At 40.3% G+C, this 23,007-nt stretch overlaps 1 protein-coding gene across 1 annotated transcript in view; it reads left to right on the top strand.

Moving 5' to 3' along the window:
- Nucleotides 1-7,091: 7,091 nt before the first annotated feature.
- ZW10 (zw10 kinetochore protein) overlaps nt 7,092-23,007 on the top strand; it is a 41,316-nt gene continuing 25,400 nt past the window's right edge. The window contains 6 exon segments of the mRNA XM_020989743.2: nt 7,092-7,301; nt 14,214-14,348; nt 21,315-21,416; nt 21,575-21,626; nt 21,629-21,651; nt 21,773-21,932. Coding sequence (XP_020845402.1) covers nt 7,197-7,301; nt 14,214-14,348; nt 21,315-21,416; nt 21,575-21,626; nt 21,629-21,651; nt 21,773-21,932 — 577 coding nt within the window. The 5' untranslated portion in view covers nt 7,092-7,196.

Here is a 23,007-nt window from a genome sequence, read left to right as displayed (position 1 = left end):
GGTCTCTCACCCCAGGGAGGGAGGGAGGGAAGGAGGGAGGACAGGGTACTGGTATTTGGGATTTCTCTATGGCTGGCCAGCAGGGCAGGGCTCCCCAGGGACCAAAGCAGAGCAGAAAGAAGCTGTTGCTCATTAACACTTGGTGAGCTGCCTGGTCTTAGTCTTCCAGGAAGCAGCAGAGGCCGGTGGCATAAGCCTGGCAGCTTTGGGACTAATAGGCGTGCCCAAGGTTATGGGAACAGGTTAGGGGGGCGGGGAGGAGGGAATCCCATGAAACAGAAAGAAGCCAAATAGCAAGGGGCAGATGATACTGTGTGTGCTTTAAACTTTTAAAGGTTAAAATCTCCCTCCTCCCGACACAAATCATTAATATACCAGCAGCTACATTCTCCCCACCTAAACTCTCATCAGTTGCTGGGGCAGCATCTACTTGTGGGTGGTGAAGTACTCACCTTCTCCTGCCCCATTCTATCACCCCTCATTTCTATCACTGTTTGCAGCGGCCATTTGGGCAGAGAAGTAATCACCAAGGCAGGACAAATTCCTCTGGCCCCTGCACCTTCCCATCAGTGACCCAGCAAAAGGATCCTCCATCTTTGAGGCAAGTATAGGTAAAAACCTGGAATTTTATGCTGAAAAAAAAGTTTGATCTGGTCAATTTTATTAATACTTGGAAAAAAATATCACTATCATTTTCCAGTGCCTCCTCCACTCCATCCCCAAAGAGAATCTTCCCTTGTATCAAAGTACAGTCAAATAACATAAATCAACACATTGGCTATTTAAAGTAAATACTTCATTCTGAACCTATAATCTACCACCTTTCTGCTGAGAGGGGACACAAACTTCACCATCTGTCCTCTGAGATCACAGAATTGATCAGTGTTTTAAAGTCTTTCACTGTTTTCCTGTGAGCTCTGTGAGAGGAAGAATTGTTTTTTTTCTTTTCTTTACCTTTTTTTGTGTCCCCAAAACTTAGCCCAGTCCCTGGCACATAGTAGGTGTTTAATAAGTGCTAGTCGACTAACTGTCTGACATGATTGTAGACAGCATGTAAGGTGTTCTGGCTTATACACTAATCTATATTCAGATTTTCCCCCTATAAACTCTGTGAGGTACTTGAAGATAGAAGCAAATGTGTTATCTTCAGAAGGGAAAAGGAAGAATTAAAGAGAAAAGAGAATACATTTAATTGAGCCATATTAATAGTGCTAATGTCATGAGGATTTAGATCTAGGATGGACTTTAAAGGTTCTCTGGTCACTCAATCAATAAGCATTTGTTAAGCATCTACTGGGTGCCAGACACTATGCTAAGTGATGTGGGCACAAAGCAACTCAAAAGACAGCCTGACCCTTTATTTACAGATGAGGAAATTGAGACACAGAAAGGTCATATGATGTCCCCAAGATCACACCGACAAGTAAATAGCATTCAGGATTAAAAAAAAATCAGGTTATCTGATTCCAAATCATGTGATATGAGATAGCATGATATGGTGGGAAGAATCTTGGGATAGGCGTTAGGAGACTAGGGTTCTAGTTTAAGTTCTGTCCCTAAGATCTCTTCTGCCGCCAAGAGTCTGTGAAAACCTTCCATTTTTAAAGCACCTTAGAACTCTGAAGAGTTATAAAAAGGATGCTGAAAGACTTTTTTTTTTAACTGTAAGTAACAATTGTTTTCATAAAATCTTGGAAGAGAAGATGTAGAAACTGCCACATGGACAGGTAGTCCAGAGTTTTATGTTAGAACTCCGAAGAATTGTGAATAGAGGTTACTGGTCTGATCAGCCCCAGTCAGACACATTGTACCTTGACCCCAACATAGTCATGGTCCTCTTGGAGAATGAAGGACAATAACCAACCAATCATCTGAAGAACTGTTGTCAAAGAGGGACTAGCTTTGTGCTTGAGGGGTAGGAAAGCTGGGAGCAATGAACGGAAGCTGCAGCAGATTTCAGCCTAATATATGGAAAAAACTACTGAACATTTAAAACTGCCTACAGAGAGAGTGAGTTGCATCAATAAATAATGGATTTCTTCTCCCTCTGGGTCTTCAAGTATAGTCTGGAGGATTTACTACTTTGTCTGGGATGACTGAAGAGCCAATTCCTGTTTAGGTGTGGTTTGGGTGATAGCCTCTGAGGTCCTTTCCAGCCCTTAGATTCTGGGCTTTTGTGATGGCTGATTTCAGATAAGTATGTATTTTAAAGTATTCTGGGGTAGAGTGGTTTGCATTTAAGTCGGCCATTCAGGAAAAAGAAAATCCTGTTAGGATCACAGATCTAGAATTCTAATGGACCTTACATGCCAATTGACTCTCCTTTTAAAAATGAAATTTAATTTTTTTCAATTACCAAAAAAATCTATTTTCCTCTCTTACCACTATCCCTTCCTCCCATTAAAAAGAAAGAAAAACAAAACCCTTGTAACAAATATGAATAGTCAAAACAAATTCCCATATGAGTCATGTTCTAAAATAGATGTCACATTCTGCACCCTGAGTCTATTACCTCTCTGCTAGGAGGTGGGCAAATGCTTCATCCCTCTGGGGTCATTGTCGGTCATTGCACTGATCAGTTTTTCAAAGTTGTTTGTTGTTATAGTGTAAATTGTTCTGTGGTTCTGCTCAGTCCACTCTACATCAGCTTATATAAGTTTTTGCAAGTTTCCCTGAAATTGCTCCTTTTGTTAATACTATTAGTAGTAACAACAACAGCAAGTATCATTATCATTATCATCATCATCATCATCATCATCATTATAGAGACTGGGTCTTCCCCTATCTTGTTCAGAACAGCCACATATAGGTTCAATTCCATTGCTGATTGCCACAAAATCTTTGACATGCTCCATTTTAGAACTGTGCAGATTTGCTTCTCCTTATGCACCATATATTTTAGTTTCAGAATCAGTAGTGTAGACGCCAGATCAGCTTTAGCCCTACTGAAGCTCGAAACTCTGGATCGCTCCATCAGCCTCAGCCTGCTTGCAACAAAATTACAGACCTGTCTGTGCCTGTTGTAGAACACTTGGTCCCTTTGTTATTTCTTACAGCACAATAGTATTCTATTACAAAAATAGCATTCCATTTCATTTATATACCATAAGTTTTTCAATCATTCTCTATTTCATAGGTACTGCCTTAGTTTTCAGTTCTTTGCCACTACAAAAAAGATCTACTATAAATATTTGTCACATATAGATCTTCTCTTCCCTCATTCTTCACTCTCATTGGGGTAAAGGCCTGATAATGGCATTGCTGGGTCAAAAGGTATGGACAGTTTGGTAACTTTTTTGGAAATCCCTGGGTTTTTTGAGTGATCACCAGGTTCTGGAAATTAATCATTTTTCAGGTAGGAGATTCTGGCTCCCTCTCCTGGCCATTCAGAGGTACTGCATTATAAGCATCAGCCATTTGAATTCATGGCAAATTTTAAAAAATTAAATTAGATTTAAAAATTAGATTGAAATATATGTTTATATGATAATAATAATAATTTCATAGCTGGAAATGGTAACCTAGTTATTTTACGGATGAAGAAAATGATCCCCAGAGAGATGAAGTGATTTGTTTAAAGTTACACAAGTAGTGACAGAGTCAATATTCAAATTTAGTCTTTCCATTCCAAGTCCAGCCCTTTTCCCTCTGTGCCATGATTTTGATATGAAGAGGTATTCCATGATGGACCAAGTAATGGCAGGATCAAAGTCAAATTTAGAGGTAGAAAAGAGAGAAAAGTATCTAGGGCTAGGCCTGGCTTTATAAGAACATGCATCCACACAGACTATTGTGATTTCTTAGGGAAGCTTAATCAATTCAGATCAAAGAGTCCATCAGTCTACCACCCATTGCCGAAGAGCAGACTCTCAGAATGGGAAGGGTCTGAGGCTGTATAATCTAAGCCTATACTGGGACAGGAATCTGTTCTATACCATTTTACTCTTTTTCAGTCATATCTGACTTTTTCTGATCTCATTTGAGATTTTCTTGGCACAGATACTGGAGTGGTTTGCCGTGTCCTTCAGCTCATTTTACAGATGAGGAAACTGAGGTAAATGAGGTTAAGTGACTTGCCCAGGATCACAATGTATGAAGCTGGATTTGAACTCAGGTCTTCTTGACTTCAGGCCTGGCACTCTAACCACAGCACCACCTTCCTTCCTTCCTCTATATCATACCCAACAAGTGGTCATTTAGCTTTTGCTTAAAGACCTCCAATGAAGGGCAACAAATTATCTCCCAAGGCAGCCTCTTGCACTTTAGGATTGATCTGTTAGAAAGTTTTTCCTTCCCCTAAGACTAAATTTGCCTCTCTAAAAATTTTATCTGTTGCTCCTATTGCTGCCCTCTGGGACCAAATCAAATAAATCAATAGATTTTCCGTCTGGCCTATTTCTTCTCTCCTCCAGGCTAACCATCCTCGTTCCTTTTATTTGATCCTTACTGACATGAACTCAAGGACTCTTCTAAACAATGTTTCCCAAGGGCAACTAGGTGGCACAATGGATAGAGCACCAGCCCTGGAGTCAGGAGGGCTTGAGTTCAAATACAGCCTCAGACATACAACACTCATTAGTTGTATGATTCTGGGCAAGTCACTTATCCCCAAATTGCCTCACAGGAAAACACAAAACAAGTTTCCCAGCAGACTACTCCCATATTATAGTTATGCATCCATTAAAGAGTATAGAGAATACAATAACCCACCATGCTGATTGTTGACATTTTAAAACTTTTATTTAATAAAAGCAAAATGCTCTCAAAGCCTCTCTTGCAACAAATGGTCTCCTACGCACGTCAGTATCATACAAGATTCTTTGAAAGATATAGAATAAAATAACTTCATTTGACAACCTCCTGATTATTAATATCAGGAGAGACATAAAAGGGAGAGATGTATATTTTCCAAACTCATCTGTAAAAAGAGCTGGAGAAGGAAATGGCAAACCACTCCAGTATATTTGCCAAGAAAACTGCAAACAGGGGCTGGAGGAGTTGGACAGGACTGAAATGACTGAACAACAACATTCTCTCCAGGTGTGTGCCACGATTATTCTACTTGTGATGCTGTATGATGGTGAGTCATAAAACACTACAGTCTTTTTTTTCTTTTTCTGTTTTGCTTGGCAATTGGGGTAAAGTGACTTGCCCAGGGTCATACAGCTAGTAAGTATCGTGTGTTGTGTGTCTGAGACCGGATTTAAACTCAGGTTCTCCTGACTCCAAGACAGGAGCTCTATCCACTGCGCTACCTAGCTGCCCCTAAAACACTACAGTCTTTAAAGCTGAAGATAAGCATTATCCAGGGGTTAATGGAGAGGTACACAGAGGGTATGAACAGCCTGCAGCACATTGCAAACGAGGTATTTGAAGTGGCGTAGATTTCATCAAATAAGTGCATGATTAAGAAAGATGGGCCGGACGCTTGATTAGAGTGAAGGACGACCAATTGACAGTCTGCCTGTGTATTCTATTGGTGTTCTCTCAGCGTCAAGCAAACTTGAGGAAGGTCTCCTGCATATTGGGCAGACTCCCTATGGTGAATTTATGGTACGACAGGGATGACAAGAATCACAAAGAGTTAACGGTAATAGACTGCCGAGGCAGACGCTGCTTTCTGGATCCGCTATGCCCCGTTCCCTCACACCCATCCATATCTTCTCTATCCCAACTGTCTCTTCTTCACTCTGCTCTTTCATTTCATTGTGCCCAAAGGAACCCGATTCTGCAGTTGTTGGTATCATCTTAAAATTGGGCATGGATTCAGCCTTATTTTATCTACTACAGAAAGTGGGTAAGACAGAGGGATCAGTGGGGGCAATTGTGAACCATAAAGCACTCAGCCCCTTAGACTACCCGCAAAGGTAGGATATTTTGGAGACTGCTGAATAAATACTCTCCTTTCACCTCACACCTGTACACTCTAACCAACTAACTCCTGGCAATAGTAGAGTTGCCAAGGTCTGGACAATCAATATTCGTTTACCATGTGTCTACTACGTGCACTGTGCTGAGTGCTGAGCAAACAAAGATAAGACAAAAACAGTCCCTGCCCTCCAAGACCCCATATGGGGGAGACAACATAGGGAAATAGAGGAGAAATATAGTGAAAATGGGACATAACCCCAGAAGGAAGTCACTGAAGGTGAGAGTGGGGACAGAGAAGCCCCTTGCAGAAGGATTTTAGCTCAGACTTAAAGGAAGGCAGAAAGTTCAGGTGGAGAGCCTTCCAGGTACAAGTCACAGCCAAGGAAAGGACAAGAAGCTGGAGTGCACAGCTAGGATTGTGTCCAGTGTAGAGCTCACGGGGCAGTGGACAGAGTGCTGGGTCTGTATTTGGGAAGACTCCTCTTCCTGAGTTCAAATCTGGCCTTAGACACGTACTAGCAGTGTGACCCTGGGCAAGGCACTTAACCCCATTTGCCTCAGTTTTCTCATCTGTAAAATGAGCTGGAGAAAGAAATAGCAAACCACTCCAGTTTTGTTTTTTTTTTTTGCCATGAAAACTCCCAAATAGGATCACAAAGTATCGGACATGACTGAAAACAATAGAACTCATGGAAGAGAATAAAACGTAAAAAGACTGGAACGGACCTTCAACAGGTAATAAGTTTCCCATCACTGGAATTGTTAAAGAAGAGGCTGGATGACCACTGAGTAGGATGCTCTCAACTGTCAAAGAGATAATTGTTTATGAGTTGTGCCAAACAACTTCCGAGGTACTTGTCAACTCTCAGATTTTGTGAAAAAATGAATATTTAATGAAAATCGAGGAGGTGTATGTGTCTTCCAAGGTAGACGGTTTGCTTAGGGTTTTAGGAAACAATCGCATTTGGGTTTGGTATTAGCTAAATCACAATTCTTTTTTTGTACTAATAGAAAAGACAGAAACCGCTCAGAGATTTAAAAGGAATTGACAGGAGAAAAAGTAAACGCAACGCGTCGCTCTGCCATTTGACTGCAACAGGACACCGTGAAGCCCTGAAAGAGCCTGGTGGCGCGTTGCTTCTCGGGAGTTGTAGTGCAGCGCTGTACCTGGGCTCAGCGCGCTTTGGGCGGGGGAGACTCACTTTCCCAGTAGGCCGTGCGCGACGGCCAAGCGGCGGGACCGGGGCTGTTGCGCTGGCGCGGGAGGCGGTGGCGGTCGCTGTGGATTTGCCTGGGAATTGGGGTCTGGCATCCCGAGTGAAACGATGTCTTCGTTTGTGACCGAAGTGTTGGCGCACTCCGGACGACTGGAGAAGGAGGATCTGGGTACCCGGATCGGTCGCTTGACCCGGAGGGTGGAGGAGATCAAGGTGAGGACCGACCGTGCGGGGCGGGGGCGGGACGGACGCCTGGCCAGGCTGGGGCTGGGGGTGGTGAGGCCTGACCAGGTGGGAGGGGGCAGCACTTGAGGGGTACGGAAGGGGGAGAGTGGGGATTAGGCGGGGAATGTAATATAAGACTGGAAGTAGGTGAAGGGGGAGGGGAACTCAGCAAATGCCAAGTCAACCTAATAAGCATTTATTAAGCACTTACTATCCTTGGCCTGTAGACAGCGTGCTTCGTATGTATCTGTTTGCATGGTGTGTTCCCCATTAGGTCACTAGGACGACAGGGACTTTTTTGGCCTCTTCTTGTATTCCCAGCACTTAGCGCAGTGCCTGGCACATGTTGGACTTGGCAGTCTTTTCAGACTCTTCCTGACCCCATTTGGGGTTTTCTTGGCAAAGATACTGTAGTGGTTTACCATTTCCTTCTCCAGCTCATTTTATGGATGAGGGAACTGAGGCAAATGGGGTTAAGTGACTTGTCCAGGGTCACACAGCTGGTAAGTGTCTGAGGCTGGATTCGAACTCAGGGAGATGAGTTTTCCCGACTCTAGGCGTGGCACTCTGTCCATTGCGCCACTCAGCCGCCCTAATAGGCACTTTAAACAGATATTTATTGACTGATTGGAGGTTTCTAAAAATAGGTTTTCCTTATAGTCAGATAAAGCATGCTTCTCTGCACCTTCTACTCACTTCTTCTAATCTTGCCTTCTGGAGCCAATCAGAATAAACCTCATTCCCCTTTCACACTACAGCCCCTCAGTTATTTGGAGACGGCTATCTCAGCCTCCACCCCTTTTCTCCTTTTTTTTAGGCTAAACGTTCTCTGTTCTTTCAGTGGGTCTTTGTATGGCATGGCCTTTCTATCCAGTCTCCTCATCCTTCTAGTTTCCTTTCTCTGAACCTTTGCTCTAGTTTTGGTTTGATCAGGGTAGTGTATAACAGGAATGTCATTCTTCCTCATTCTTGTCAGTGCACCTTTCTCCCCCTCCCCCACCCCCCAAGATGCAGCCTAAATTTGTATCAGCTTTTGGAGGCTGTCACGCTGGGTGTCGGCTCATACTGAATCTAATGGCCACTTAAATACCCAGATGTTCTTCTTGTGTCCAGCTGTGCAGCTCCCATCTTGTACTGGTGTTTTGAATCAAAGTGTAGAACTTTATCTTATCTCTGTTTTACTGGACTTATGATTTCATTGGTATAGGAAACTTCTACCAGTGATTATAAATAGCTTTCCCCAACTTCTAGTCAGAGAGTTGCCCAAAGCACTGAGAAGTTAAGTGATTGGCCCAGAGTCACACAGCCAGTATGTGGCGGAGGTGGGATTTGATCCCATGCCTTCTTCACTCAGGGGCCAGCTGTGTATCAACTCCAGCACATTCTTTCTCTTAACTTTAACTTTATTAGATCTGGCCTATCATTTTAGCATGCTGGAGATTTTTTTTTTTAGATTCTGACTGTCAGTTATCCCTCCCAACTTTGTGTCATCTGCAAATTTTACGTAGAGCCACCCATGCCATCGTCTGAGTCATTCATAACAACATCAAACTAAACAGATCTCTTTTAAGTTCTACTAGAAACTTCTGCCCAAGTCGACATTAACTCTTTAATAACTATTCCAGTTATTTTACCACTTCTGGACTAGACCACATATCTCTTCATTTGCCTATAAGGTTGGAATGTGAGGTATTGTTACATGCTGTGCCCATACCTATTATCTACCTACCAGCTTAGTAACCCAATCAAAAAAGGAAATGAGGTTAATTTAGCATGACTGGTACTTAATGAAACCATACTACATCTTTATGATCACTGCTTCCCATTGTAAATGCTCACTAGTCACCCCTTTAATAATATATTCAAGAGTTTTGTCAGGAATTGAAGACAAGCTCACTAGCCTATATTTTGAAGATTCTACCCTCTCTTGTGTTTAAAAAAAAATGGGACATTTAATTATCTCCAGTCTTTTGCTACCTCTACTGTTTGCTCTGATATTAAAAAAAAAAAAGAAAAATCAATGACAGGCTCAGCAATCACATGAAATAATTTCTTTTTAAAAATTAATTTATTTTTAGTTTTCAACAATCACTTCCATCAGTTTTTGAGTTTTAAATTTTCTCCCCCTTCCTCCCCAAATCTGCTTGCAATCTAATATAGGCTCCACATATACATTCCTATTAAACATATTTTCACATTAGTCATGTTGTAAAGAAGAATTAGAACCAATAAGAGGAACTACAAGAAAGAAGAAACAAAACAAAACAAGAAAAAAAAGAGCAAATAATATGCTTCAATCTGCATTCAAACTCCATAGTTCTTTCTCAGGATGTGGATAGCATTTTCCATCATGAGACTTTTAGAGATGCTTGCATTACTGAGAAAAGCTAAGTCTATCAAAGTTAGTCATTGCACAGTGTTGCTGTTACTGTGTAAAGTGTTCTGGTTCTGCTCACTTCAGTCAGCATCAGTCCATAGAAGTCTTTCCAGGTTTTTCTGAAGTCTGACTGCTCATCATTTCTTATAGCACAGTAGTATTACATTACATTCATATACCACAACTTGTTCAGCCAATCCCCAGTTGATGGGGGATGCCCTCAATTTCCAATTCTTTGCCACCACAAAAAGGTATTTTTGTACATGTAGGCCCTTTGCCCATTTGTATGATCTCTTTAGGATACAAACATAGAAATGGTATTGCTGGGTCAAAGGGTATGCACAGTTTTATAGCCCTTTGGGCATAGTTCCAAATTGCTCTCCAGAATGGTTGGATCAGTTTACAACTCCACCAACAATGTATTAGTGTTCCAATTTTCTCATATCTTCTCCAGCATTTATCATTTTCCTGTTTTGTCCTGTTGGCCAATCTGATAGGTGTGATGTGGTACCTCAGAGTTGTTTTGATTTGCATTTCTCTAATCAATAGTGATGTAGAGCATTTTTTCATATGATTATAGATAGCTTTAATTTCTTCATCTGAAAACTGCCTGTTCATATCCTTTGACCATTTATCAATTGGGGAATGACTTGTATTCTTATATTTGACTCAGTTCTCTATATATTCTGAAAAATAAGTCCTTTATCAGAGACACTGGGCGGTAAAAATTGTTTCCCAGCTTTCTGTTTCCCTTCTAATCTTGGTTGCCATTGGCTTTGTTTGTGTAGAAACTTTTCAATTTAATGTAATCAAAATTCTCCATTTTGCATTTTATAATATTCTCTGTCTCTTGTTTGGTCATAAATTCCTCCGTTCTCCAGAAGTCTGACAGGTATACTATTCCTTGCTCTCCTAGTTTGCTTATAGTATCAGCCTTTCTATCTAAATCATGTGCCCATTTTGACTTTATCTTGGTACATGGTGTAAGATGTTGGTCTGTCTCTAGTTTCTGCCATACTGTTTTCTAGTTTTCCCAGGAATTTTTGTTAAATATTGAGTTCTTATCACAGAAGCTGGTGTGTAATGGTTTATGAAACAGTAGATGACTATAGTCATTGACTACTGTGTCTTGCATATTTAACCTATTCCACTGATCCACCGCTCTGTTTCTTAGCCAGTACCAAGCAGTTTTGATGATTGCTGCTTTATGATACAATTTAAGATCTGGAATGGCTAGGCCACCTTCCCTTACATATGTTTTCATTCATTCCTTTGATATTCTGGACCTTTTGTTCTCGAAGGTTATTCTTGATCCAGAAAACAAATAAAGGAAGCAAGAGTTAAATAGTTCCGTCTGTTATTATTATCCCATTGGTTGAACAGACTTTCTGTCCTCTGATTTTTCTCGTCTTCAACATAGCTAAAAAAGCCCTTTTTATCGTCTTTAGCATTTATCTTTAGGCATGGTTCATTTTGTATTTTAGTATTCTGTTGTGAAGCTTTTCCTGCTCACTCTTATCTTTACTGCTTACCCTTGGTTTTCCTTGTATCTTACATGTTTGTGTATGTATCATTTCTCCTTCGATTAAATTTAAGTTACTTAGAGGAATGGTTTGTGTTTTTGTCTTTTTATCCCTAGTGCCTAGTACTTTGCTTATGTTAGGTACTAAATAAGTATTTGTTAGAATTGAAGAAAACTGAAATTAGAGTCAGGAAGACTCTTGGAATTGGAGAGGCACTCAGAAGTCATTTAATCCAACCTGCAGTAGACTAGGAATTCCTCTTTAGAATGTCAACCAGGAGCAGTCATCAAATGGAGAACTATTTCTGTAGCTCTTCCTGTGTGCCAGGCACTGGGTAGAGTGATTTATGAATTTTACTACCTTTTGATGACCTCTAGTAATAAGGACTTATTGTGTCCTGTGACCACTCCATTTTTGGGCAGCTTGAATTTGGGATAGCTTTAGTTATTAGTAAATTTTTCCTTGTATAGAAATAAAATATGCCTCTAAAAACTTCCTGCTTTTGCAGAGCTTTTATGGAGGAACAGAACTCATAGTACTGTTGATGCACATTAATACCATAATATTAATATATGTCTTTGTGGTGTGAAGTTAACTGGACATGACAGTACTTTACCATCACTTATACAACCACCTTAAAAGGTTTTTTTTTTCCCATTGATCAGGCACATTGAAGTGTGGCATTTTTGAATGACCTTTACAACTGGTCAATAATTGTCCCAGGGCCTTTGTAATGTTCGTTTAACAGACCATATAAATTGTCTTTTTTTCCTGTGCATTTCTTAGAGTAATATTTTAAGTTAGATGAAAGTATGTACAATTTATAATTTTTTAAAAGCCTTACTACTGTGCTATAAGAAGTAATGAGCTCCAGGATTTTATAAAAACATGGAAAGACTTGCACAAAATAATGAAGAGTGAAATGAGCAGAACCAAGAAAACACTGTATACAATAATGGCAATATTGTTTTAAGAATGACTTTGAGTGAATAAGTCATTTTGTCTATTGTAAATACCCAAATTAACTATAGAGGACATACGAAGAAAGATGCTATCTGCATCCAGAGAAAGAGCTGATAAATAGAAGGATATGTAGAATAATTTTACATATATACCTATTTTTGTCTAATGGTAGTCATCTCTAGGGTGGGGCTGAGAGGAAGAAAAAAAAAGAAATTTACATGATAATTTTGTTGTATATTTGAAAGGAATAGTGAGTTGTGCGTAGTAGATTTGCAGTTTCATGTACAATCATATTTTTTATTGTACTGTGTTATGAAAGCTTGTTTTATTTCATAAATTGAACATTTAAAAAAAGAAAAGAAAAAAGCCTTTTAACTATGTATTTCTTCTTGTATGTTTGTGTTTCGTAAATAAAGCTTTATACATTTCAGAATATTTTTCTTGTGTGTACTATAAGATACCATTGTTTCAAAGAGAAAACTTTAAAACCTTAAAAAAAACTGTTTAGCCATATCTCTCTTACTTATGCAGTTGATTTTTGAACTAGTATAATACTTTACATATTTCCTTTTTGCATGTCATTTTATTAGATTTATCCTAGTTCTAGCTTTTTGAGATCTTTTTGGATCTCAAATCTATCATCAGCATGTTAGTTATCCTTCCAACCTAGCATCATTTGGGTAGTTAGTTGATAAGTACGACATCTATACTTTTGTCTAAGTTGTTGATAAAAAGTATTGAACAGAATAGACCTAGGGACAGAGCCCTGTGACTTCAAGCTGGCCCTGATCCATCAATCAGCGCTCTGGGTCTAGTTTTTCAAACAGCTCTAAATCCACCTAACCATTTTCTATCTCCCAGTCCACATCTTTCCATCTTGTACAGAAATATATAAAGAAATTTTGTCAAATGCTGTGCTGAAATCTGGGTATACTTGGTCTACTGCATTCCTTTCATTTTTCAGTCCAGTAGCCTTGTCAGAAAAGGAAATGAGGTTAGTCAGATATAACATGTTCTTGATAAATGCATCTTGATGCATCATGTCATTTTCTACATGATCAGAAACCATTTCTATAGTGATGCATTCCAGAAATTTTCATGGAACTGAAGTTACACTCACTAGCATGTGGTATGCAGATTCTACTCTCTTTTTTTGTTTTTAAGTTGAGACATTTGCTCTTATCCAGTCTGGTGTCCCCTCTTTTTTCCCCCACAGTATTTTTTTGTTTTTGTTTTTTGCCTTTTGGTGAGGCAGTTGGGGTTAAGTGACTTGCCCAGGGTCACACAGCTAGTGTCATGTGTCTGAGGCCAGATTTGAACTCAGGTCCTCCTGAACCCAAGGCTGGAGCTCTATCCACTGCACCACCTAGCTGCCCCTCCCCACAGTATTTTAAAGATCCTTGATAACAGCTTAGCAATTTCATCTATAAGTTTTCTCAGTATGCTAGGACATAGACAACTGGGAATGGTGAATTGAATTCTTTGGGAACTTCTACTCTACTACCCCTTTTATCTGGTCTTTTCCTTTGAAATGAGATATACCTTTTACCCTTCTGAACCTCAGTTTCTTAAGCTGTGAAATGGGAATAACAATACTTGTGTTATTTATTTCATGGGGTTGTGAGGCAAACACTTTCTAAGTGGCAAACATAAGAAAATTATTTGTGTGTTCCCTTTTACCTGAACACATGCATAACTTGAAAATTGATTTTAATCTGAGCTTGTTTAATTTAAAATGAGGCCATTTAAAATGAGTTCTCTATTTTACCCTTTCTCCAAGTATTTAGGTAACTTCTGGGCAACATTAGGGGTCAGGGACCCTTTTGGGCAGTAATGAGGTTCAGTGGTTCCATCTATCCTGTTAGTTTGTCCTGGAGACTTTAAGTTTGAGAGAATTAAAAGACCTTGGCCTGAAAAAGAAATGTATAATTGTTTGTCTGGAAGTCTCCAGGCTAAGAGAGGCCTTGACAGAAGATAATTCTTATAGAAATCCTAAATCCACAGTAATCCACATGATCTTCTCATTTTGAATTGCAGGGCGAGGTCTGCAGCATGATTAATAAGAAGTACAATGAATTCTTGCCTAGCATGCAGAGTGCCCAGGACCTGGTAACCCAGGTGGATGAGCTATGTGGTGACATCGATCTGCTGAAATCCAGGGTGGAGAGTGAGGTAAGAACAGTAAGTGCACCAACCTGACACTTGGTTATTTGGGAAAGGCAAATTATCCTCACTTAAGGTTTATTGTAGCAATATAATTCACCAAGTTGTGGGCACTCTGTGCCTCAGTTTCTTAATCTGTAACATGAAAGATTTGCAACAAATGATCCCTTCCAACTCTAAACTTCTCTTACTGTTCTGTGAAATCCTTGTCAAAAGTGAAAAATCAGTGAATGAATGAAAAAAAGCACTTATTAAGTGCTTACCATGTGCTAAGTGTAGGAGACATAAAAAGAAAAGTCAGACAGTCCCTGCTCTCAAGGAGCTCGCATTCTAATGGAAGCAACACATATGGAAGGTTTTAGCTGCAAGTCTGACAGAAAAGTCCCATGGTCCTTGGGGTACAGCAGCAAAGTAGATGATAACACCTCTTCTTTAATTATCGTTTTCACTGATAAAATCACTTCAGTTTTCGATGTTGAACCATTTGATGGGACCGAGTACTTTGGTGGCAAGACCCTTCTTTCCTGGGTCTTCAGTAGCTGGGACTGCAGCACCTGTAGGAACAGTGGCCAGGCAGCATTTCTGCAAGGGCCTGCTTCCCAGGATGTTGGCTGATGGCACCAGGCTGGAGGCATTGCTATTCCCAAGGCTCAGAGTTGGAGGGAGATAACTGTTAAGGTGGTGATGCTCGTTGCTTCTTTTCTGTCTTTCAGGGTACTCTGCTAAAAATCCTCAAGTGGTATGCAGAAAAAAACTTGTTCCATTGGGCCAAGGAAAGGCTAGTTTTATCTCTTTCTCTTAGAGCAGTGGCAGTGGATAAAGTACTGTACACAGGCCATTACTCTAGTCGGAAAGACGAGTTCAGATCAAGCTCAGGCACTTCTGAGCTGTATGACCTTGGGCAAGTCTCCTTGGTCTGCCTCAGTTTCCTGAACTCTAAAATGGGGATAATAATAGCACCTACCTCCCAGGATTGTTGTGAAGATCAAATTAGATAATAGCCCTCAGCACAGTGTCTGGCACACATAGTAGGTGCTTAAATGCTTCTTCCTTAATTTAAGGATAAAAGTGCTCTTCTGATGTATTCTCAAAACCAGTTTGAAAGTGGAATAAATAATAAAATTTTGTCCTTATGTGGTGCTTTTACTTTTCAAAACATGTTTATGTGAATTATCTTGGTTTCAAGAAGAATTAGGCAAAAAACAAGAAACTAAATAAAGAATCTCTCAGATGTTGATATGTTTTCTGTGGTCAGTGCAGATTCATGGAAGCACTGCTCTCTGAATTGGAAGGGACCTTAGACAAACTCACATAGTGTTGAAGAGTAGCGTATCTAATAAGTGCGCAGCATTTGCTTGAAGGCCCCTTTCGAGAAGGTGCCCACTACTTTCTAAGGCAGTCCATTTTACTTTTGGATAGTTGTGAGGATGAGCAAGTTTTCCTTCCACACCTTCATGCTTCATTCCTAGTTCTGCCCTGTTAGGGTAAGCAAAACAAGCCTGATCCAGTCTAGTACTTTAAGGCAGCTATTATATTCTCCACGAAAGCTCATCTTCTCCAACCTCATTTCCTTCCAGCTAGTGCTCATAGTATGATCTTTAGGTCCTTTACCATGCTGGTTGCCTTCTGGATATTCTTTAGCTTTTCAATCAGGCAGTGTGTCCTAGCTGCCATCTGATCTGGGCAGAATACAGCAGGACCGTCACCTCTCAAGTCCTGGACCCTCTTCCTCTTTTAATGTAGCCTAAGATCTTAGTAGCTTTTTGGGCTGCCATAGCACATTGCACACTGAGCTTACAGTCTATGAAAACTCCAAGTCTTTTGCAGACAAATTGCTTTGTAGCTGTGGGCATTTTGTATTTGTGGAATTTATTTGTTTTTGGAACCTAAGGATAAGATTTTACGTTCGTTCTTTTACATTTCGTTTCATCAGACTTGGCTTAGTGTCCTAACTCGCTAGATCTTGTGGGATTCTGATTCTCCCATCCAACATGTTTGCTATGCCTCCAAATTTAATGTTATGTACAAATTTGATAAACATACCCACTTATGTCTTTATCCAAGAAATTGATAAGTGTTAAATTGGCACTGGACAAGGCCAAGCATAGATCCCTGGGATATTTATCCAGAGACCCCCTTCCAGGTTGACTAACGATACAGATTTGGGTGCTTCGAAGGTCAGTTCAGTTAGATCCTTGTGAAGTCTGGGGCAAGAAACTGAAGACCTACGGGGCACAGTCAGTCAGTTCTGAATCCCCTTAACTATACTGTTGTCTGCCTGACAGCTACCTTTTTGGTCAACAGGAATAACATGAAACACTTTGTCAAATAGTTAGCTGAAATTTAGGTGAACAGTATTTTCTGTGTTCCCTTAACCAGTTAAGTAACAATTTCTAAGAAGGAAATGAGGTTAGTCTGGCATGACCTGTTCTTGATGGAGCTGTGTGGCTCCTTATGATAAGTACTTCTTTTTTTTTTTTGGTTCACTAATGATACTTTTAATAGTATTATTTACTATTTTTTTTAACCAGGAATCACAATCAAGTTTATTTGCCTATAGTTTGCAGTTTCTCTTCTCTACTTTTTTTGAAAATTGGGACATTAGTCTTCCATTATTTGAACTGCTTCTATTCTTCATCATCTTTCAGAGACTATTAGCAGTGGTTAAGGCTTAGCCTCTAAGCAATCACATTTGCCATTTTTTTAAAGTACCCTAGGAGGTGATTTTTCTGGGACCAGAGACTTGAACTTATTAAGAGCAGCTAGGTACTTTATCATTATGCAGTTAGCAAACATTTATTAAGTGTCTCTGTTGTGCAAGGCTCTGAGCCTGGCTCTGGGGATACAGAGATAGAAGGAAAACATAGTCCCTGCCTTCAAGAGCTTATATCCTAAAGTGAGAGACAGAGTGCAAAAACATTGAAGTGTAAGATGATCTGAGAAGGGAGAGAGCACTTATGATTAGGAGATCGAGGGAGGTCTTGTGTAGGAAGTGGTACCTGAGTTGACTCTTGAAGGGAAGCTCCGGATTTCCAAGTGAAAGAAAGGAGAGGAACCCAGGCCTGGCAGAGAGAACTTGTGCAGAGGGATAGTGCTGATGTCAGGGGAGAGTAGGGTTTTCCATTCTCTTTTAGAACATAAAAGTTTAACTATAATTTCCAATGCAAACATTTTCTTTGGAAGAAAAAACAGAAGCAAAGAATTGAGTGGCATTGCCTTCACTCTCATCCATGATTACTGGGTGATCACTCCTCTCCAAGCTGTAGTCCTGTCCCTCCCTTAATCCTCCCCTCCTTTCCTCAGTCCTATCCCTCCTTTGATCCTCCCCTTTTCCCAGTATTCCTTCCCTATACTCTTTTTGACCTTTAACATTCTCTGACAGCCTTCCTTCCTTCTGTACTTTCGCACTCCTGACAATTTTCCTACAGGACAGTGCTTTTCTCATTTGTAGCTTTTGCCTTCAGTTGTCAGTAGTGACCAGAAGCCTCATCTGTGCCCCTAAGGTCTTTAGTTTCTTGCCCCAGACTTTATAATCTTTAGCAGTGCTTTCTAGATTCTTTATGATATAATATCATTTTTTCCCCTAGTGAATTACCAGAAGTGGGTAGTAAGTAGTCATCTAGTTTGACAAGTCTTGGGGGATTCTTTGTCACATCTTAGATGTATGCCCTGGGAAGACAAGAGGCCCTTTTTTTTTTTTAACAGCTTGACAAGCAGCTGCCTTCATAGCTCTCAGCTGGGAGACTCCAACCACCAGAACTCATTTGTTTTTCTTCTGACACTTTCTGTATTACGTCTCACTTGACCTCATCCATGGATCTGTATTATTATTCCTCAGAAGACAAAGATGTGCTTTCTTCCTCTTCAGGAACGTCCTTAGAGCTATTACTTAGCTGCAAGAGTTCAGTGCTCATTTTTCTCTTTTTTTTCTGTGTGACATTTTCCCACCCTCCATCCTCCTGACACAGGTCAGAATCCTGCCTAGCCTCTTCAGATACCTTTTTTTTTTAATTTTGATACTGATGTCCTCATTTCATTAAAAAATATCATTTTCCTTGAAAACCCAAAGAGTGGATGGTAGGTGTTTCTTGAGCTCCTTTACCTTGTTTTCCTAGGAAGGAGACCCAGCTGCATTCTGAGTTTTGATTAGTCATTTGATTGTGGTAGACATACAAACACTGTAAACTCTATTCAGGTTGTTCAAAAATTCTCCCTCTTCTCCATCCTTGTTCTCCATAAATAAAGTCTTCAGCCCTTTGTTGTTCTAGCTAGTCGCTCTGCTGAAAGATCTGTGACAAATCTCTTGTGAAGGTCTTAAGTTGTTTCTTCCATTCTAACCTTGTTGACACCTGGACAGCCAAACTTAACTTCCTTTCCCTTGTCTTTTTTTAGCCTCCTCTAAGTTTCCTTCTATTCTTCCTCCTCGAATCCTCTTTTCTTTTCCTTTTATCATGAATCCTTTTCTTTGGCTGCCCATCAGGTCTTCTGGGCAGTTAGATGGTGAAGTGAATAGAGTCCTGGGCCTACAATCAGGAAGGCTTATCTTCCTGAGTTCAGATCTAGCCTCAGACACTCACTAGCTGTGTGACCCTGGGCAAGTCACTTAACTTTGTTTGCCTCAGTTTCCTCCTCTGTAAAATGAACTGGAGAGGGAAATGGGAGACCACTCCATTTTCTCTGCCAAGAAAACCCCAAATGGGGTCACTAAGAGTCAGACACGATTGAAAACAACAGCAACGGGTCTTCTGCTTGAGTTCTTCTCTCTTCTTCAACTCACATCCTTTTCCAGTCCTTTTATATTTGGTGAAATTTAATAGCTTCAATATGAAGTCCTTTACTTTGGATTAATAATAATAACAATGGCCTTTATGTGGAACACTTAAATATAATAATGGTCAAAATAATAGCTCACATTTCATAGTGCTTACTATGTGTCAGATACTATGATAAGTGCTTCACAATTATTATCTCATTAGATCCTCACAACAACTCTGGGAGGTAGGTGTTGTTATTATCCTCATTTGAGGAAAATGAGGCAGACAGAGCTTGAGTGACTTGTCCAGGGTCACACAGCTAGGAAATGCCTGAAGCTGGAGTCAGAACTCTGGTCTTCCTGCCTCCAGGCCCACCATTCTATCATTGTGCCACTCTACACTTTAGCTGCCTGAAAACAGTAGTACAAGGATCAGATTGGAGAGATGAGGCTAGATCGAAATTAATGGCATATTAGACTACTTTAATAGAAGCATAGTATCCAGAGTGAGGAAGGCAATATATTGTCCCTCTGTATAGTGTGATGCTGCTGCAACCAGTATTGTTCTAGGTAAAAAAAAATTTAAATAAATTTTGTTTTTATTCTGAACTTAGCAAACATCAAATAAAATGGGCATTTCCATTTGCATAGTAGAACAGAAAATGAAGAATGTGCAGGAAGCTGCATATGTCTATTAAGTATAGCTTGCTTTCTTTTTAAGTGTATAATAAATTCATCTTACAGCTTTCAAAACTGTCCTGCTTGTCTGGGCCTCTTTCTGCCTTTCCTTTTGTTCTTTTCTCTGTGTTTTTTAAAAAACACGCCTTAATCATTTTTCCTTCTTTGCTACCCTGTCCTTATCTCCCCTTTCCCTCCTACCCCCACTTCTTTTGGCAAAACCAAACCAAAGCCCTTGAAACAAATATTGATAGTCAAGCAGAACAATCCCACATTCTGTCTAAAAATGTGTGGCTTTTTTGCATCTTGAGTCTATCACCTGTCTGTCGAGACAGCACATTTTAAAAGTACGTTGGTAAGTTGGAGGGTGGCTAGACAAGGGCATGCAGCTTGGAATAGGACTCAAAATGATGTTATAAGGGCGTTCATTGAAGTACCTGGGGAAGAAGAGAGTTATTGGGGGTTGGGGTGGAGAGGCATGATAGCCATCTTCATGTTTTTGAAAAGTTACCATTATAAAAGAGAGAATTTTTTTTATTTGAAAGCAGAGAGAAGAACTAGGACCAGTGGTGGGGATTACTAAAAAATGAGTTTTGGCTCAGTATGAGGTAGGACTTCCTGACAGTTAGAGTTGCCCAAAATGGAATGGGCTGCCCCCTGGGATTTCCTCATCCCTGAAGATGGTTAAGAGGAAGCTAGATTAGTCACTTGTCAGGGCTGTTGTAGAGGGGATTCGTGCTTCAAATAGACCTTGGATTAGATGACCTCCGAGGTCCTTTTCGAGCTCTAATATTCTATAATTCTGTATTTATTATGTAAAAATCATTGATGATGAAAATTATGACCTTGAGATACTAAAGAATATTTAATCCTTTAAGAGATTAGTTATATTATTCTATGTTTTGCATAGCAGGAAATGGGACTAATAAATTTTATAAAGATTTTCAGCAATATTGGAAACAAATCTATATTTTGGTAACTCGGCTAATCAGAAAATTGACTTCGTAATACCTTATTCAGCAAACTTTCATCAGTGCTTCCAAAAGATCTGTGAATTCATTGATGTGAATATTTTCAATGTGATCTACCAGTTTTCCGTTCTTTAATAGACAGTTTCATGAATTGCTGTGACTAAAAATAGGACCTGGCTGTTGGCTGAGTTTCTGATGATTAGTCGCTCCAGAGATAGCTGGGCAAGTCCTCTAGCCTATGGACATGCAATCCTCTGGGCTCCTTGAGGGGCTCCTGCTCAGCTGGCATACCTCCAAGAGCTCACATCTGCCACTGTGCCATCATAAAGTATCAGCATTAGATTTACTAGTTAAAATAAATTTTTAATAAAATGTAGACTTTTCTGTAATCCTGGGACAATTCAAGTAATGTTATTGAAGCGCATTTCCCGATACCTGCTTTATCAAAAGGATCAGCATTAATAATATTTGCATTACAGATTAGGTAAGCTGCTTCAAAACGTTTCTTGTGCGTTATGTTGCACTGGCAGTGGCTCCCTGTAAAAGGACGTATATTTTTGATATGCTAATTAGGTACAGCAGGACCTTCACGTATCCATTTCGGAATTTACCCAACTGAAGCAGCAACTGGAAAGAGACACGGTCATCCTGAGCATGCTTAAACAGCTTCAAGAGGTCAGTGCAGTTGTACTGTGAATTTGGGGGAGAGCAAGGGCTTTCATTCAGTCAGTGAGCCTCATTGTTGAGGGAGCCTTTTTAGTGTTTTGAATCCTTTCCTGCAAAGCCACGGTCCTAAATACCTAGTCACTCATATAAGTCTTTTCTTCTCTCAGTTTTCCACTGCCATTGAGGAATATAATTGTGCCTTGTCAGAGAAGAAGTATGTTACGCTGCTCAGCACCTGAAAAAGGTACTAAAGGGTTGCTCCCTAAAATGGGTAGTAATGTTGTTCTTTTAATTTTGCTTTGTTTTGTCAGCATAGAAAGAATGTTTTAACTTCTGTTTGACCACAGTGTCCATTTCGCCACCAGGCACAGAACTGCTTGAAGTTGTTGAAATCCAGGAAAGGCTTTGAATTACAGATTTTCAGATCCCTCAGTGTGGAGCTCACGATCCAGAAGCAGAACATACTCTACCACCTTGGGGAAGAGTGGCAGAAGCTGGCTTCATGGAAACTTCCTACCTCCAAAGGTGATGCTCCGCTTCCCAGCTGGCTTTGTTTCCCATTTGCCGTGGAAAGTGTGCTCTGTGTTTTTTATATGAAAGGCAGAGAATTGTTTGCTCCCTCATCCAAGGTGTTGATTGAATGCGTAGTCTGTTTAGCCCCTGATATTGAGGAGGAGGCCAGAGAGTTCTGGATTCGATTTGGACAGTTTGGGTTACAGTCCCAGCTCTGCCATTTGCTGACTGTGTGCCCACAGGCAAGTCATCCCTCCTCTCTGAGCCTCAGGGTGCTGCTCTGCAGAGGATGCATAGACTGCTCCCTCTTGGTTATCTTTGGGATCAAAGGAGATAAGATAGGTGGAAGAGCTTTGGACTATAAAGCACCCTATAATGTGAGTTGTTATTGTGTGGAAGAAATTGTAACCCTCCGTCCTCTATCCACTCCTCTCCCTCACCCTCAAAAGAAGCTTACTGTGGAACTGAGCAGACCAGGAAAAACTGTAAGAAAGGGTTAAGTGATAATGCAGAGGAATTTTTGTTGTTGTTCAGTCATTTTAGTCATTTGGGATTTTCTTGGCAAAGATATTGGAGTGGTTTGCCATGTCCTTCTCCAGCTCATTTTACAGATGAGGAAACTGAGCCATACAGGATTAAGGGATTCACTTGGGACAGCTAGTAAGTGTCTGAGGCCAGATTTGAACTCAGGTCTTCTTGACTCTAGGCCTGACACTATCCACTGTGCCACCTAACTTCCCAGTCAACAAATTAGTCAGCAAGTGTTTAGTGAACAAGGCATTGGTTTAGACAGAATAGACGCAAGTAAAGATCCCTGCTGGTGAGAAGCTTACTGTATAGTTTGGGAGATAATCCAATACACAGTTTAAGAGCCTGAATGGGAAGTACAGAAAGTGAGGACAGTAAGAGTCCAGAGGAGGGAGAGATCATGTATGTAAAGTGCATTTAAAACCTTAAAAGTACTATGTGGATATCAATTGCTATTATCATTATAGGTTGGAGTAGTTAATGGAATGTATCCTGGAGGAGGTTGACCTTGAGCTGGCCTTTGAAGAATGGGGCGCATATGGGCAGAGTGGATGGAATG

This window comes from Phascolarctos cinereus, unplaced genomic scaffold (assembly GCF_003287225.1).
Source record: "Phascolarctos cinereus isolate Bilbo 61053 unplaced genomic scaffold, phaCin_HiC Scaffold_726;HRSCAF=1367, whole genome shotgun sequence".
NCBI classification, from domain to species: domain Eukaryota; kingdom Metazoa; phylum Chordata; class Mammalia; order Diprotodontia; family Phascolarctidae; genus Phascolarctos; species Phascolarctos cinereus.
Note: the sequence above shows the minus strand (reverse complement) of the source record. Positions and strands in the feature narration are given on the sequence as shown.